Genomic DNA, 18,227 nt, shown 5'->3' with positions numbered 1-18,227 from the left:
TGTCTCTAAAGATGAATTTCTTTTCTTAGGGGCCTGAGACATGTGAAGGCAAACTGGAAGCCAAACCTGAGTTACTGGATTTAGATGAAGAATTTCGTGAGAACAATATTGAAATTTTGACGAGGTTTTATCTAGCTTTTCAGAGTGTACATAAATACATTGTAGATTTAAACAGGTATGGTATCTTAAATACATATGGAGTTTGTTAAAGGGTAGATTACTGTTTAGTCTTAATATGAGAAGCTTTTTCCTTGGATACCCAATACACTTGCTGTTGAAGCATATTCATGTGCACTTGGATTGCTGGAGCGAACACTTAACTTTTAATCCTACTGTTGCTTACCAGCTTAATATATGACTTGAAAACATTTAACCCCTCTATCTCATTTCCTCAATTGTACATTAGAGCTAATTTTTCTTCTTTATCTTGGAGATTGTCGTGAAGGTTTTTTTAATAAAAGGAGACTCCATATTATTAAGCCAAGTTCTTTGTGGTCTTGCAAAACAGAATATCAGATTTTTCTATCACGTTTTTGATTTAACTTGCATTGGCATTATTTTCCTGAACTTAATTTTTCAGTGGAGTTGCCATATTCTCAAGTTTGCAACTCTTACCTGTAAAAAACATTATGAAAGTTTCATTAAATACTCTTAAGAAAAAGTTGCAGAGAATCTGAAGCATAACAATTGTTATTGATCTTATATGAAAAGATTAATTAAAAGATTAAATGTTTAACGTTACTTATTAATAAGTAGTGTTACTGGAAAATCCTTTCATAGGAAGAAATCTTCTGTTAATAGAGATGAACATACTCTATTTCTAACTCTACCTTCCAAATTGCAATTGAGATAAATTTACAGTATTTCCAGGAGATATATTTGCGGTAACTTGAAAATGACAGTTTTAGTAAATTTTGGAGTCGCAGCCTTCTCAGTACTCTGTTCTCAGGTTGTTGTCTATCCATAAGAAGCTTTAGAGGACGTTAGCTGTAAGTTAGGGTATCCTCTAGTGTCTTTTGGGTATACCACCGGGATATGGAAGGAGGCTTTTGCCAAGTGGTTGGCTCTAGCTCGGATTTCTAGTCTCTCATTTCATAGTAGAGCATCTCTTCTTTGTCTGAAAAACTCCATGCTGCTTTTGCTAGGGAAGTGTTCCGATGTGTCTTGACTTTCAGAGAAAATTGGCTAGTTGAGTTCTGAAGACATATGATTTGAGAGCCAAATAGTCAATGTCCAACTCTTTGTTATGATCCCTAGATATTTAGATGACCTCAATGAAGGAATTTACATTCAGCAAACATTAGAAACCGTCCTCCTTAATGAAGATGGAAAACAGCTTCTAGTAAGTATTGAACGGTTCTGTAATAGTAGAAAATGAACCAACTAGTTTAGTGCCAAACTACACAAAGATTTAAATTTACTGAATGCATGGAAATACTAGGACTCACTTTTGGGTGGACAAAGACCAAAAATATACAGCCTTGCCATTTTTCATATTGTATTGACTATGTAGTTGATGTTGAGTTAGTTTGCCAGTACATGTTTGCCTTCACATTTTACTACAAAATTGTATTTATGTGATTTCTTCCCTTCATTCTTCCTTTTTCTAAACAGTGTGAAGCACTCTATTTATATGGAGTCATGCTACTGGTCATTGACCAGAAGATTGAAGGAGAAGTCAGAGAAAGAATGTTGGTTTCCTACTACAGATACAGGTAATATATACTGGTTTTCAGAAGCACTCGAGGCTGAAAGGATGTAACATGCAATATATTCAGTTAACTAGGTTACTGAGGTTATGGGAAATATCAACAACTTTTTCACTGTCTGACCATACGTAGACTCCCATAATTCTACAGAGCTCTCTGCGTGTCGGTAGAACTCCTTGCATTGGCTGGTTTTGCAGGTCTAGCTGCAAAACTGGAGCAACAGATTTTTTTATGCTGTCATAATAGACGTTTGAAGTCCACTGACAGGTAAACTTCCAGCTAAAGCTTTAATGTTGCAAGTGCCAGCTATGACAATACTAGAGGTTCCCAAACGTGTGAGTAAATCTTGGAGAAAAGTCCTGAGTATCTAGATGACAAATGTATTGCGAGTCAGATTTGTCGTAGTTACAGTGCTTGATTAGTCAAATCAATAATGAGTTTCCAGGGTAGGTTGACAGCATCACTGTATGACAGTTAGGGTCTCAAAGGGTATCAGTGCAGATCCTTTCACACGTATAAAAAAAGGGATATCTTGTCCCTATGCTCTCAGTATATAATGAGAGAGGATTCCTTAGCTCTGGAATGCAGAAATAGATAACTAAGGGGAATTCAGAAATGAGGAGCAAAAATGAAAAAAAAAACCCCACCAAACTGAACAAAACTCTTCCTCTGAATATAAAGCTACTTGTTTCTGCTCCTGAATAAAGTTATTTTTTTCTGTTTGTGCTCTGTGTGCTTATCTGGGATTCCAGTATGGACATTTATCAGTGTCTTCCTATAATATGGTGAACATTATATTCATGGAGTAAGCAAACAAAAATCTCCCAGACCTTAGTATCTGATCATTTTCCTGGAAGACAGGCATGGTTACAAGGGGAGGGAGAAGAGGAAATGGTTTGGTCTTTTAGCTCAATTTTTGTTCCTTTCTTTTGTAAAACAGTGCAGCCCGATCCTCTGCTGATTCCAATTTAGATGACATCTGTAAATTGCTTCGAAGCACTGGATACTCGAGCCAACCTGGAGCTAAAAGACCTCCAAACTACCCCGAGAGTTACTTCAGCAGGGTACCCATAAGTGAAACATTCATTAGCATGGTTATTGGCCGCTTACGATCAGATGACATATATAACCAGGTAAGTTACTGTGAGATAAAAGAGGGATCTAAAACTGAATATAAAATGGTTTCTCAGGTTAGTTACTCAACCGTGAAGCTCAGAAAAAAATAAATCACAGACTCACAGAGTTTGGAAGGGATCTGTCAAGATCACGTAGTCAAACCCCCTGACTCAGGCAGGGTCACCTACATCAGATTGCCCGGGATCATGTCGCGTTGGGTTTTGAGTATCTCCAGAGGTGGAGACTCCAGAACCTTTCTGGGAAAACCCCTCCAGTGTTTGGCCAATCTCACAGTAAAAAAACCCTTTTTTATTTAATGTCTTTAAATCATAAATGATCGGCTACTATTAATTCCTTTGGAGATTCCCATTCTTCTAGTTACTTCAGTGAAATTCATCATCCCTTAGTAGAAAATGTGTTTAAAAAGGAACACTAATATTGCATTTCTTAACTATGACAATTGTATTAATAAAGAAAAAGAACAAAAATTGAAGCAAAGTATGAGTAATGGCTACTATATTTACAGTCTTTTCTAATATGAATTCTTTGAGGGATCTTTAACAAAGCATTTGCTTTTGAGCAGGTTTCAGTCTTTAGCATGGACAAGCAACCTTATTTCTGTAATTATTGGCACACTTTTAGTGAATCCTGGAAAAATGAAGCAGTTTATAGATGCCAGGAAACAAGCATTTGAAGATTAATGAATGATTGTAAGAAATAAACAAAAGCTTAGGTCTTTAGGCAGGAGTAATAATTTGAAAGTAGGGACCTTATTGAAAACACTTTCCTATTATGGACAGACATATTAGCCTTCAAAGGGGAAAAAAATGCCTTTTCAGGTTCTGTACTGTAAGAATTTTTTAAGTTATGCAGAGTTCTAGAAACAAAAAAAAGATAACTTAGCAAGTTGTGAAGAAAGCCCATTTTATGACATATTCTGTGTCCTTGACAGGAAACTGAAGTGTTTGTGAGACTGTGCTCTTGTAAAGTACTTAACCTAGAAATCTTACTTAAATCAGCTGATACTTCGTGTCAGAATTACTTTTCCTCTTTTTTTATATAATATTGTTCATTATTGCATTTGCATTAAAATAATATTACAAGTTGTGATTTTTATTTTGTAGTGCTTACATTTGATAATGAAAAATATTAATGTTTCTATACAAAGCATATTTATAACCTATATACTTTTTCCAAATGTAGTACAAAAAATAGGGTAGAAATCTTCAGCTTTACCCAAACTGAATACAGCCTGCTTTACTAAATTATGTTATGTCTGAGGTGTTATCTCCTTTGATACTTGCAGCTTATTCTTGATAGCAGTGGGCAGAAGCCTCCTGAATTTTCTTACTAGTCGGAATACTTAACCTAATAAAATAACCAAATAAAATTAAAGAAAAATGGAATGTTACTAAATAAAAGCAGAGAACTGTTTTCCTAACAACAAATCATTATGTTTTGTTGCATAGGATTTTAATGCCAATTTTTTGTTTGCGTGGAGGTCTTTTAATATATTATCCTATGTATTTTTAAATGAAAGTTCAATTAATAATTTGAATCTTTTTGATCTTGCTGGTACATGGAATTGGTGAATAATTAAATTATCTGCATCCTATTTGCCTCTTACTTCAGTTAAATTAATACTTGTTTCTACCTGAGATGAACTATACATACCCAGTTGTTATGAAATACTTATTTTTAACTCTGCTCCTTTCAACTCATCTTAAGCTCTTTGGTTCATCCCTCCTTTGGGTCATTTACAGCATAGTAATTCTTTACTATATCCTGTTAAAGTTAGCAGGCATCTACACAGTCAACTTTCCTATTTTGTACAATATATCTGGTAAATATGCTGCATGTGTAAGCATATCCAGCTTACCCACATAGCCTCCTTGCCTCCTAGTATCTATATACCGTACTCTTTAATGTGTCCCATAATGTTTGCAGATGGTTTATGTTGCATTATATTATGTTCTGTTTTGTTTTGTTCCCTTTTCCTAGGTTTCTGCATATCCATTACCAGAACACCGCAGCACTGCCCTGGCTACTCAGGCTGCTATGCTCTATGTGATACTGTATTTTGACCCTTCTATTCTTCACACTCAACAAGCAAAAATGAGAGAGATAGTGGATAAATACTTTCCAGATAATTGGGTAAAAAAAAATTCTGTTTTAAAACTGTTCCACAGATTTAATGTTAGAGGAACAATTTACTTTCTTTTTACAGTGTGCATTATAAAAAAATAATAATGTCCTAAAATGAGAGTAGATTCTTCTCTGGGGAAATTTTACTTTGTTCAGAATGAAGCAGTCTGAGTCAATCCTTCTGGATAAGTGTGGAAAGCTATGCTTTAAAAATAGCAGTTATTGTCTAAAATACTTAAATCAACCACTCTTGATACCATTATGCTAAAGTGAATCCTCAAAAAAAGTAGGCTGGAAGGTAATATAGGCATCTTGTAGTCCAGCCTTTTCCTCAAAGCAGGGCTAGCTTCAAAGTTAAATAAGGTTGCTTGGGCTTTGTCCAGTTGTTTTGAAAATATCTAAACTATCTACAGTCTCCCTGGGCACCTGTGGCTATGATGACTCTCATGGTGAAGAATTTCTTCCTTCTGTAAAATTGGAATTTCCCTTGTAGCTTGTGACTCTTGCCTCTTTTCACTGTGCTCATCTGAGGTGGGTCTGGCTCTGTCTTATTCATAACTTCCCTTTAGGCAGTGGAAGACCACAGTCAGATCCTGTGGTCATCTTTCTTCAACTCCCTCAGCCTCTACTTTCATAGTGGGTCCCCGTAAGTGGCCTTTTGTTCCATTCATTCCAGTTTGTCCATGTCTGTCTCCTGCTGAGGAGCCCAGATCTGGACACATTACTCTAAATGGGACCTCATGGGGACTGACTAGATGAGAATAATCACTTCCCTCCACCTGCTGGCTACAGTGTGGCTGACATAGCCTAGTGCGTGGTTAGTCTTTGTTATCATAAGGCTGCATGTTTGGTTCACGTTCAGTTTGTCCACCAGGATGTTTAGGTCCTTTTCTGCAGAATTGTTACATAGGCAGTCAGTTGCTAGATTGTGCAGTTGCAAGGGTATGGTTTTGGCCCAAGTGCAGGACTTTGTATTTGTCATTATTGAATTTCATGTGGTTTCTGCTGGTGAATACTACCAGCTTGTCAAGGGTGCTCTGGATGGCAGCCCCACAAATCCCCCAATACTGATGTTATTTGAAAACTTGCTTAAGGAGTCATTCCATGCTATTGTCCAAATAACCTAGAAGCAAAACCTGTCACTCTGTGCAATTCTATAGATGTTTTCAGATGCAGTGATCAAAATGGAGTTGCTACATGTCTCAGTATTGAGATTTAGGATTTCCATCCAGAAGCCCTAGTCTGCAAAAAATGCTACACAAATAGGCTGGTGTACAACAAGAGAGTCCCCAGGTAGCCTATGTCAAAGGCAATCAGATTTATCAAAGAAACTATAAACTAATCTGTGTATCTGTATTGGTTTCACATTGTATTCTTCTGTACCATAAATGGAACAGTGAAGAAAGGAGGGAAGAAACTCTAATAGCTGTCTATTTTAATAGACATTAGAACCCATCAGTTTCTGAAAACCTGCAAACTTATTTTCAAAATGAGAACTTGACATTGTGAATTTTGGATTATGCCAGCTTTTTTATTCAGTGGACTTCATAGTACAAACTGTTATTTTCAGACAACATCTATCTTCTTGGGAACAAGTATGAATGAGTTAGCTGCATCATACAGAATACTTGACTCTTAGGCTGGTTTCAAATCATTGTTAGCAGTTGAATTGTAGCCTCTTGAGGAACTGTCATCTGCAGGAAATAACGGGCTTCACTTCAACAATATGAGTGGGATCCTTCTCTCAGCAGACCAGTGTCCCCTTTCCCTTTACTGGTTTCCTTTTTGACACTGTCAGAAGAGCTCAGAGGCTGAAAGTGTCCCCCTAGATGTTACCACTCCAGAATGGAGGAATACTGGAGTGTGACAAAGCTTATAATGCCACAGCTCTATATATCCTTCATTGTCAGGAACCCAAGACTTCCATTTTTAACGAAGTATCTTACAAACACTTGTAAGTCAATCACAGTTCTGTATTTTTAATCACACTCAAACTTGGACTAGGGGTCTGAAATCAGTTCCTCTTTGCTTTTTAAAAATCACAGCATGGAATCGTAGTTTCCTTCTGTTTGTGTTCACCATAGAAGATGCATTACATTTCAATTTTGTCCTTCAGGCATTTTTAGAGTAGGATTAATTCAGATTTTTTTTTTTCCCCTGTCATAGTCATTTCCCTGGTTGCTTTTGTCAGTCTCCTGCATAGCATCATGGAAATGAAAAAGAAGTCTTAAGTTCATGGGGGGGGGCGGGAAATGGAGGCCCAAGGATCATACATAGTGACTGAAAGAACTGACAGCTTGTTTTCAGAACTGAGCCTCTAGTTACCTGTGTCCCTTCTATTTCAAAGTCATCTTACTTCTTGATTTCCAAAGGTGATGGAGCAAAAAGTACAGCTACCAAAAAAGTCTGGTTGTCTCACATTTATACCCACAGCATATCGCTTTCTACTTATACTGCTAGATGAAAATTATGTCTTTTTCTTAACAAAATATAAGTGCAGCTTCTTGTTTTCTGCTTCCAATCTTAGGTTATTAGCATTTACATGGGAATCACTGTAAATCTAGCAGAAGCATGGGAACCCTACAAAGCTGCTAAAACTGCCCTCAACTACACGCTGGATCTTTCAAATGTCAAAGAGCAGGTACATAAGCCAGGGTTAAGTATTTCTAGCAACACTCAAGCTGTGTGGGCATCTCAAGTATATTATGTGACTTCAATAATGAGTGGGTCTTTTTTTCTTGCATACAATTATTTGTATTACATTCAAGTACAATACTTTCAGTAAAAAATACTTCAGAGTTTCAAAATCTGGTCTTCACAGCACTGCTTGTTTTACTTCCTCATGCAGTATTTGTTTCCCCTAAAAGTTTCAGGGTTGTAACTTGCCTTAATAGGTGCTAGCACTCATTGCCGTGTTGTTCAGTACTGGGATGTCTTAAGCTGACTTCAGTGTTTGGTCTTTCATAGATAAGCAGTTTTAGAAGTTACACATTTATGCTAACAGTGTGTGGCAGCCTCCCAAATTAAATAAGCAGTACTCTGGGAAAAGCATCTGATTTAAAAGAATGATACTGGAATGTTGTATGATGCAACACAGTTAGTTCTTTTTATGTGAAATCATTTCCCATGCCTGAAAAACAGTGAGTAGTATTGAGCTGGTTGATTGTTTGGCCAATCAACAAATCAGTTGACTGATGATAGCTAAATGCCTCCTTAGACTCTGACCCCAGTGCTCATGAAAGAACACACTGAAGTGTCTAGTTAGGAGAACAGTACTATATATTGCCTAGTAAACTTAGGGAACATGAGCAGGCATTTTTCCTTAGTCTTTAGGGAAGAAGTTTGCTAAGTAGAACTGACATTTAATTTTTAACAAGTTTCCGTTCTGGGATAGATATTTTTTTGTTGTTCTTTTGCATTAGGCAATAAAATATTAGTACCATTTTTTAGGAATGGTTTAGAGAGCACGTAAGTGGATACAGGAAGTTTACAAGTCTGCATTTTTGAAACATTATGCTTCCTATGTAGGCTTTTTGCTTTAAAATCTAGCTTGCATCCTGTGTCATGCAGTTGCGGTGTATGATATTGCCTACCAGTAATGATAATTTTTATAGCACTTTCTTGATCTGTGTGCCCTTTAAGTTCTTCGGAAGCCACGGTCACATTGTACATGATGTATTCCATTTGAAGTGAGGATTATATTGATGCAAGCTTTGTGTGTTCTAAGGCAAGCAGATATGCTGCAGTCACTGAGCGAGTGCACAGTCAGGTGCAGCAGTTTCTCAAAGAAGGCTGTCTAAGGGAAGAGCTGGTGCTGGACAATATTCCCAAGCTGCTGAACTGCCTGCGAGACTGCAATGTAGCAATCCGCTGGCTGATGCTCCACACTGCAGACACAGGTAAGACTTCATGCTAGACTTCCATGACAGAGCTGTCAATCCTGCTGTACTGGTGCTTCATGTTATGTCCTGATGAAAGCTCGGCACGTGCTGCTGTGGAAGTCAGCAGAGTTTCATCTACTGTTTTCAATAGATTGTTGAGCTGTTTGTTTGCTAACAGTCTCCTAAAGTCTTCAGCTGAAACAGCACACATGAAGTTCCTTCAGTATTGTGAGCTAGACACAGGTATAAAAAGTAGTAGTAGAAGTCATGATTCTGTTGAATAATACTCTGCAGAACAATTTTGGGAACTTTCTTTTTCTGGCATCACTTAAAGCATCATTCTGAAAGTTTTACGTAGCACCAAAAGGAAAGCAGTAGCCAACTTATTAATATCTTGGTGATTAATAGTTTAAAACCAAGGTTTTTATTCTGTTGAACTGAAATTCAGACAAAAATATTGAATAATGTCTCTGACATGAGTTTGGGTCTGTAAACTTACTTATTTAGATATTCTCTTGGTTGAATGCTTGTGCTGCCTTTGGGCCTTCTTAGTATGTGAGAGGACTTCTGCTGTACCTCCATGAGTTTTCTGTAGTGGTTTCAGAAATTTTGATCTCTGGGCTTCTCAGTCAGATGTACTAAATTCACATTTAGTTTACAGAAGCCAGGAGAAGGGTTTCATATTCTAAGGAACAAGGGTGGTGATACCCATGTAAATGGAGAACAAGTGGGAACTTACATATGAGAGCAAAATGCTTTTGCTTTCAAGCTATTAAAAAAAAAAAGTCTATTTACAAAGATTGAAAAGCCTGGGCAAATATTGGAACAGTGGAGAAATGTTGTCTTTCCATTTTCAGCTTGTGATCCAAATAACAAACGTCTCCGCCAGATAAAGGATCAAATTCTCACAGACTCAAGGTACAATCCTAGGATCCTTTTCCAGCTTCTTCTGGATACGGCTCAATTTGAATTCATTTTGAAAGAGGTAATGTGCTGCTGCCTTCTTCGTCGTTCTCCCCTGAATGGCACAACAGAGCTGAAGCCTTGAATGGTAGTGGTACATTAACCACACAGTCCACTTACATAAAGAATGATTATTTTGATTTGTTAATTGTGAGTTTTCTATAGAAGATTACAAACTGCTATCGGTTGGAAGTGACTTTTGCAGTCTTCTCAGTATTTGGCAGTTTTCATTCTTACCCAACATGTTTATATTTACTCAGAATTTTGCATGAACATCCTGATAACAGGCATAATAAAATCTGTTGAGGAAGCTGCCTAAGTTTTTATCCTGCCATACTTCTCTTTTACAGGCTTTCTTTTAAGCTGAGACAAAAGCCTATGTATGTTGAGAATAAGCTGCTGAGAAAACTCTTGCATCTATGTATGAAGTTCTGCCATTTCTCAAAGATTCCCCATTAATGCTCTGGTACTAACCCAGTGGAATATATAAGAGTATGCTTAACTTCAAGTACATGTTTTTCTGAGTGGGATTTCTCTATATATAGGCTGAGATGACTGTGTGAAGTGTCAACATTAGACTAGAGTCTTCTGAGATCTCTGAGCTAAAGTAGTTACTGAATGTTTTTATAAGTGACTAAAAAATCAACAATATCTGCATCATACTGTTTTTTAAAATTCATTTAATTTTTGTCACTATGTCATCACGCTGGCTGTATTTCTTCATATTTTTAATTTTGTATTTAATATTCTGGCAAGATCTCGAAGATATGTAGTAATCCCTGTAAGTCAATTCCATCTGTTTTCAGTATTTTATTTCATCTATCATAGTATGCCTTCTTGCCAGTTTTGTAAACCAAATGCTTCATTTTTCAATAGATGTTCAAGCAGATGCTGTCAGAAAAACAAACTAAATGGGAGAACTATAAAAAGGAGGGATCTGAAAGGATGACTGAGCTTGCTGACGTCTTCTCAGGAGTTAAGCCTCTTACTAGAGTGGAGAAAAATGGTAATTATTAAAAAATAAACAAGGAGGAGGGGAAAGTAATTTTATTTTTTATTTCTAAGCTGATACCAAAAGAAAATACATGAGGCTAATACTGATAACAAAATTTTGATGTCCCTCAGTTGCCACAGAGGTCTCTTACATGCTGTCTTGTTTAGGTTTTCTTCATATATTCCATATAAGTCATATTTAGGTACCTAATATTTAGATGGCCATATTTTTAAAAATATTTTTACCACTTTATTTAGATATGCCAGGTAAGACTATGAAATGCCAGTTCACTTTTCTATGTATAATGGAGTTCATGTTACTGTGCTCTATCTACAAAGGAGCACAAAGGTCACGCCCATCAAATATGGGGATGGTTTAACCTCTTCTCTCATTTTTTCCCTATCTGTAACCTGGATTTCTGTTGTATCAGCATTTTTTCAAACCTTGTTTTACTTCTCATATGCAATGAGTGGTAGTCTCCAAGTTCTCCAAGGACTTAAAAGCATTGAATCTGTATTTCTTTCCAAATTTCTTGCTCTGTTTTTTTGAAGTACCTTTTTCTCTCTTGAACTGGTGTAAGAGTAAGAATTGTAAATCACTGTCTCATTTGATCAGGATCACTGCATAAAGTGTCAATGTAAGGGCAACATTTGTGATCTATCCAAAATAACAAAACTTGGAATACAGGCAATTTTCTCACTTGCTTCCACTTAAAAGCAGAATTACCTTACTGAAATATTTTCCTTTATCTTTTTGATGTCAGCAGACTTGTAGCTAAAACATAGAAATTGCAACTGCCAAGGCAATTAACATTGTAAAACAGTTCATAAACCACAAATTTGTGATTTAAAGGGCTTTATCATCTTTGTATAGATTTTATAATGCCCATTTGTGTTGGTAGTTGTTTTTTTTTAATGTTGTATGTGAAACTTACCTGAGCACTTGCCACTTACATGTCTGCATGTTGACAGACTAGAAATGTAAAAGTAAGAAGAAAACTCTTTAAATAATTCCCTACATGTATAGCTTGCTTGTTTGTTTGTTTTGACTATCAAGTTCCCCATATAATCATAGAATCATAGAATGTTTTGGGTTGGAAGGGACCCCTAGAGGTCATCTAGCCCACCCCCCCTGCAGTGAGCAGGGACACTGCTAACCAGATCAGGTTGCTCAGAGCCCCGTCCAACCTGGCCTTGAATGCTTCCAGGGATGGGGCCTCCGCTACCTCTCTGGGTAACCCCTGCCAGGGTTTCACTACCCTCATGGTAAAGAATTTCTTCCTTATATCTAGTCTAAACCTACCCTGGTTTAGTTTAAAGCCATTACCCTTTGTCTTGTCACTGCTGGCCCTACTAAAAAGATTGTCCCCATCTTTCCTATAGGCCCCCTTTAGGTACTGGAAGGCCTCAATCAGGTCTCCCCTCAGCCTTCTCTTCTCCAGGCTGAACAACCCCAACTCTCTCAGCCTGGCCTCGTAAGAGAGGTGCTCCAGCCCTCAGATCATTTTGTCTTTGTTGCTTTTAATACATGCAAAGATTGATTGAATTTTTCTTGTTCTTACATAGAAAATCTTCAGGCTTGGTTCAGAGAAATCTCCAAGCAAATAATGTCTCTAAACTATGATGATTCAACTGCAGCAGGCAGAAAAACTGTGCAGCTAATACAGGCACTGGAGGAGGTATGGCAAAGAAATTTTGAGATAAATGACCCTGTCCTTTTGGAAAATAGCATTTGGTACACATGCACTGACTTCCAATAGATGAGTTGCAGAACAGATCTGCATTTTAACAATTGTTTAAATCTGTAGGTCTTTGCAGTTTTATATGTACAGTCAGCAGGACTCACTTATAGACCTTGTGATTGTTAAATAAGGGATGTAGCATGAAAAATCATGCCACCTGCAGCTGAGGATTAGTAGGGTTTTCCAAATAAATGAATTCAGTATTAAGCATTATTTGGCAATATTATTAGTAATTCTGAAAATAAATTAATTTGAAGCTAGAGAGGGTGATTTGAAAGGCAAAATAAAAATATCCATATTTATTATTTGTACATTTCTTATACTTCCAGGGTATAAAAGTATAATGTTTCACAGTACACCTCCTCGAGTAACCGTGAAATTTGTTATTTAATGCACTCTAAAATAGGCTAGGATTTGTTAAGTGTCTTACTGTAATAACATCCTGAGGAAATATATCAGTTTACTGATTCTGTTTGTATTGCTGTCCTTAAAAAAAAAGGGGGATTGTTTTATGGGGTTTGTTTGTTTTTTAAATATAGGTCCAAGAGTTTCACCAGCTGGAAACTAACCTGCAAGTTTGCCAGTTTCTGGCTGACACACGCAAATTTCTCCATCAGATGATCCGAACTATCAACATTAAAGAAGAGGTCTTGATCACCATGCAGATAGTTGGTGATCTTTCTTATGCTTGGCAATTAATTGACAGGTATTTTAGCAGGAACTTTTTTGTCCAAACCAGTCATCATTCGTGAAATTTGTGGGAAATAACATGCATAAATATTATTAATACTATAAACTTTCTAATTTAAAAACAATCTTGAAGCCTTGTTCTATGAGTTGTTGAGTATATTTCATCAACCTGATTCAGAATTAACAGCCATCCCTGTGATGTTGTTAGCTGCAGGTTAAGTGACACTGTAACTTTTTACTGTCTATCCTGTTCTAACTATAACAATTTTGTTAAGCTTCTATCTCCAGCATTTAGCTGAATTAAGTGTTCTCCAAAATACTGGAGTTCCTGTTTCAACCAAAAACAATCAAGGAAAGACAAATGTTAGAGAACTCTATTCCATGGTGTAATTTTGCTGCGGTGCTACTTCATTACCTTGGCTGTTAATGCTCCCTGATGCCCTCTTCTTTTGCCCCACCTACCCCTTTATCTTACAGGTTTTTCCTAGCCAATATGTCTTCAGACCAAAATCCTCCTCTAGTGAAGTTCTTTAGTGTTTTCCTGTGCTATTTCTAGATTACATTGGTGCTGGTGACATATGATTTAAGAGCTGAAAATAAGAGTTTCAGGGGAAGAAGCTGATTGCTTTTGTTTGTTTCCTACCCCAGCTTTACATCTATTATGCAGGAAAGCATAAGAGTCAGTCCATCTATGGTAACTAAGCTGAGAGCCACTTTCCTAAAGGTAAGTATGAACAACAGTGAATGTACTTGAATGCGGCATGTCAGCCAAAGCATTTGTTACATAGGCCTTAAGGCTGTGAAGTCACAAAAGAGTCAAAACTTCCTTTTACCAACATTTCCTATATCCAGATTTTTTAGACAGTATTAAATTAGCTCAAGGTTATTTTTAAAGAAAATATAAACAAGTTATGCTTGTTTTTTTATGCAACCAGTTATATTGCTGCTGTTAGGCAAATAAGTCTCATCATCCAGCCTCTACTCATTACAATTATTTGCTGGAGACATTGCTGCATAGGCGAGATCCTCTGCTATGTATCAGAGGAGGCTGAAGGAATTAAAAAAGTTATGTTGGTTATGCACTTTGTCTGTCATGATGAAGATCTGGCATCAGATGAAAATATTTTGTGTAGAAATAAGAATGGGATATAGCATGGGAAGGAATGTAAAATTACAACAAAAAAAAATCTCGCGCAACTGGTAGGATTTAAAAAAAATTAATAAGGGGAGTGTAGCATTATAGACTGTTGGACTTTTTTGACTTTTAACAATTTTTTTTTTTTTCTGTTGGCAAGTATGAAGTTGTAGCCCTGCTCTTCAGGAATAATCTAGTGCTTTGAGTTGTAGGTTAAGAGCCTGAGCGAGAGAGTGTAAGCATGCAATCTATATTAGAAAAATAGACAGGTGAAGTTAAAATGTTGACTTTATTTCTAGCTTGCTTCTGCTCTTGACTTGCCACTTCTCCGCATCAATCAAGCAAACAGCCCCGATCTTCTCAGTGTATCACAGTATTATTCTGGCGAATTGGTTTCCTATGTTAGAAAGGTAGGCATTTGAAGAGACATAACTGTCATGTTCTCTAATTACTTTTCCTTAGCTGAAGATTTATTATTTTTAATGAGAATATACTGACTATGTTTGTTTCTTCTCTCGTTTACAAAGGTTCTACAGATAATTCCAGAAAGCATGTTTACATCTCTGCTCAAAATTATAAAGCTTCAGACTCACGATATTATTGAAGTGCCTACTCGCCTTGATAAGGACAAGCTACGAGATTATGCTCAGCTTGGACCACGATACGAGGTTCAGTTAAAATAGGGAATTCTGAAAAAGCATATCTTATAGGTGGCCAACTTCAACCTAAGTTTAAATAGGTCCAGCTCCACAGAGTTGTACTTTAACAAAGAAGTTGGATTTGTTGACTGAGTAAGAATTCAAATTGACTAGTGTTATCGTGAGTATACCTTAGGTTTCCTGAGGATAGATGAGTAACTTTTGCTCTCTCACTTGTAAAAGTTTAAACTTTTGATCTTGTAGAAAAGGGGAGGAAAAGTAAATATATTTGTAAATGAGGGTAAAGATTTTGAGATTTATTTAGGTAGGAGGGAAGAAAAAAAAATGAAAAACCCGAGTCTGAAATTAAGCTGCCTGCATTTGGAATGCTTGTTTCAGGAGAAGGTTGAAAACTGAATAAGCCCATCAGGGTTATCCTTTTTCCTGCCCTCAAATGTGACGACAGGGTGGAGGCATGTTGACTTGATCAGATAAAGCTGCTCTTGCTTATTGGCTTTTTGTAGGGTTTTTTTTCTGCACTGTTATCAGTCTGGAAGAGTGAGCAAACATTAAAATTACTTGGTTTTATTTTTAATAGAAGAAGTTGAGGAACAAAAACCCAAGTAGACCAGTGACTCTTTCGCTCAAAGAATGTATCTTTTAGCTCTCCAATTATCTGTTAAGATGCCAGCTTTTTCCAGCAGTTTTTGCCAGAGTGCTCGCTTGTTAGGAGTTCTGTACAAACAGGCTGTGGTCTCCGATGAAGCTGACATTCAGACCTAAACACTAGGTTTAGATTCTCCCATTAAACTTCGTAAAGACAGGGGGTTGGGGGTGGGGGGTGCACAGATGGAGGAGGAGGCAGTATTCAGTAATATTTCTTTTATTTTGAGGAGGTAGAGGGAAAACTAACCAACTCACACAAAAGCTTTTCACTTTTGATTTCTGTAGAATTGTAAGTCTGAACTATGTTGTCTCTATTCTATCTTGTAAGTGTCTTAAAGGCAAAAGACTGGCTTGTCTGAATTCTGAGCTTAAGCATGCTCACCTAATAGATTTAAATCTTAAATGAGTGTGCTGCTGTATTTAATCAGTGGAAATACTGAAGTGGACTCATTGCTGGCAGCAGGCTTTATTATGGAATAACTACTATGTCCCTAGCATGCTCAAAGGGACCAACTTAGAGTTTTGTCCGTATTTTGCACACACACGATATACCCAGCTAGGTCTTTCTTCCCATCATCTCTGTAAAACCTCTGAGAGTTACCTGTCCTTTCCTACTGATAACATACCTATATTGATCTAATTAAAAGAAAGGTTATTATTGTACTATAAGTAAGTCTAGAACAAGATGTAAAATTGAAAGTATAACTGTACAAATTACTTTAAAACAGGAAGCTACCACTGGGAAAGATTTATATCTTTTTAGAGTAATTATTTGAATCTATTGAATCACTTCAATACATTGTATTTTCTGTTTCTATTAAAGGTTGCCAAGCTAACCCACGCGATTTCAATCTTCACTGAAGGTATCCTCATGATGAAAACTACTTTAGTTGGTATCATCAAGGTAATGTTCCATTATCCCAGTAGGAAAAAGTCATTCAGTAGCAATTAGCACTTTAGCACAGATATTTCAGCACATTAAGCAAGACCTTGACGAAAGATAAAAAAGACAAGAAAAAGTAAGTTTGCATAGAAATTTTCAAATGGAGACGCCTAACCGGGCGTTCAGATAAGAACTGTATTATTTAAGATTGTTAAGAATCCACAGTCCTCATTGTAAATAGATTCATCAGCATTAATTCATGCTTTTTTTTTTTTTTTTTTTACCTACTGTAAAAATGACTGCAAGGTTTTCTGAAGAGCTGTTTTTTCCATTGGCAAAGAGTGCTCTTCCTACATTAAGATACCTCTTTCAGGACCAGGAGCAAGTATTCTTGAAAAAATACACACTTCTAAATGCGTACTGGCTTCTTAGAATTGTATGACATTCTCAATGGTTCATTAACAAATGTTGAATACGGGAAGTACAAGCCTTTGCCATTCAACTTAAAGGAATCATTTATTATCTAGTAGAAGTATTTCAGTATTTATTCTTTGGACAAGCACTGATGGGGAAGTGCATCTCTTAGCAGTGCTTTCCAATTCATCATAAGTATTTAATACCTTTCTTGGTACAAACAAAATCCTTTATATTTTTTATACCTTTCTGACTTTAAGAAAAAAATGTTTCTTCTGCTTAGGTGGACCCAAAACAGTTACTAGAGGATGGAATAAGGAAGGAACTGGTAAAACGGGTAGCCCTAGCTCTTCACAGGGGACTCATCTTTAATCCTAGAGCCAAGGTGTGTAACAGCTTGATTTGATTTGATATTTTTATGTATCTTGGGTTTACTGGGACTGCTTGATTTATATCACCTTCTAGAAAATAATTTGTACTTTTCTGTGCAGATTTTCTTTTTGTAAAGTACACTTTTTGAACTTCATAAACGTTATTTGGAATGCCTTATTAAATGTTAAAATTAGTTTATAAACTGCTAAGAGTGCATAGAATTCAAAAACATGATTTTTATTCTATTGCCAAGTGTCCTATCAATTCTGAGTTCACAGTTCTGTCTTTGTCTGTGATGACTGATGACAGCACGTGATATGTATAAGCCAGGTAAACATAGAAAGGCAATGACAGCATAAGGAGTGTGACTCCTTATTTTGATCTTGTCAAGATTCTTGAGTCTTGCAGATCAATCAGTAGTACCACTGAAGCCTAAAATAAACATTAAAAGCAGGAGGAAAAAATATTTAGTAATAATAATTATTTCAGATATCAAACAACCTTTGATAAATTTCTCAGTGCTTTTCAGTTCTGGCTGGAGCATAGTGAAATCCTCCAGAGGTTGCCGTGTAAAGGCATTTAGAAGCCTTTTACATTTTCTTTGTATTCTACCTGTTCACAGTTTTGGCTTTATCTTTTTGGGTTTTGTTTTTTTTTTTCTCCCATCTGTAGCCAAGTGAACTGATGCCCAAACTGAAAGAAATGGCAGCTACAATGGATGGGTTCCATCGATCGTTTGAATATATCCAGGATTATGTCAACATATATGGTTTAAAAATTTGGCAAGAGGAGGTGTCTCGTATTATTAACTACAATGTGGAACAGGAGTGCAATAACTTCTTAAGAACAAAGGTGCTAGTCAAGAACGAGTAAAAAGTTA

The 18,227-nt window shown here is 36.6% G+C and overlaps 1 protein-coding gene across 6 annotated transcripts in view; it reads left to right on the top strand.

Annotated features, from left to right (window-relative positions):
- WASHC5 (WASH complex subunit 5) overlaps window positions 1-18,227 on the top strand; it is a 28,508-nt gene that overhangs the window by 2,616 nt on the left and 7,665 nt on the right. For 5 of the 6 annotated variants that reach the window (XM_009647976.2, XM_035903403.1, XM_035903406.1 and 2 more), the window contains exons 2-18: window positions 30-175; window positions 1,258-1,342; window positions 1,615-1,715; window positions 2,650-2,842; window positions 4,827-4,979; window positions 7,498-7,611; window positions 8,698-8,869; window positions 9,709-9,836; window positions 10,691-10,820; window positions 12,374-12,486; window positions 13,089-13,255; window positions 13,888-13,963; window positions 14,674-14,784; window positions 14,902-15,042; window positions 16,502-16,582; window positions 17,259-17,360; window positions 18,020-18,199. In XM_009647976.2, coding sequence (XP_009646271.1) covers window positions 30-175; window positions 1,258-1,342; window positions 1,615-1,715; window positions 2,650-2,842; window positions 4,827-4,979; window positions 7,498-7,611; window positions 8,698-8,869; window positions 9,709-9,836; window positions 10,691-10,820; window positions 12,374-12,486; window positions 13,089-13,255; window positions 13,888-13,963; window positions 14,674-14,784; window positions 14,902-15,042; window positions 16,502-16,582; window positions 17,259-17,360; window positions 18,020-18,199 — 2,193 coding nt within the window. Of the gene's footprint in view, window positions 1-29; window positions 176-1,257; window positions 1,343-1,614; window positions 1,716-2,649; window positions 2,843-4,826; window positions 4,980-7,497; window positions 7,612-8,697; window positions 8,870-9,708; window positions 9,837-10,690; window positions 10,821-12,373; window positions 12,487-13,088; window positions 13,256-13,887; window positions 13,964-14,673; window positions 14,785-14,901; window positions 15,043-16,501; window positions 16,583-17,258; window positions 17,361-18,019; window positions 18,200-18,227 lie in introns of those variants that run through there. The other variant, XM_035903404.1, reaches the window with a different exon arrangement.

The sequence above is a fragment of the Egretta garzetta genome, unplaced genomic scaffold (genome assembly GCF_000687185.1).
Source record: "Egretta garzetta isolate BGI_Z169 unplaced genomic scaffold, ASM68718v1 scaffold50, whole genome shotgun sequence".
Classification (NCBI taxonomy): Eukaryota; Metazoa; Chordata; class Aves; order Pelecaniformes; family Ardeidae; genus Egretta; species Egretta garzetta.
This window is presented reverse-complemented; position numbering and strand designations above follow the sequence as displayed.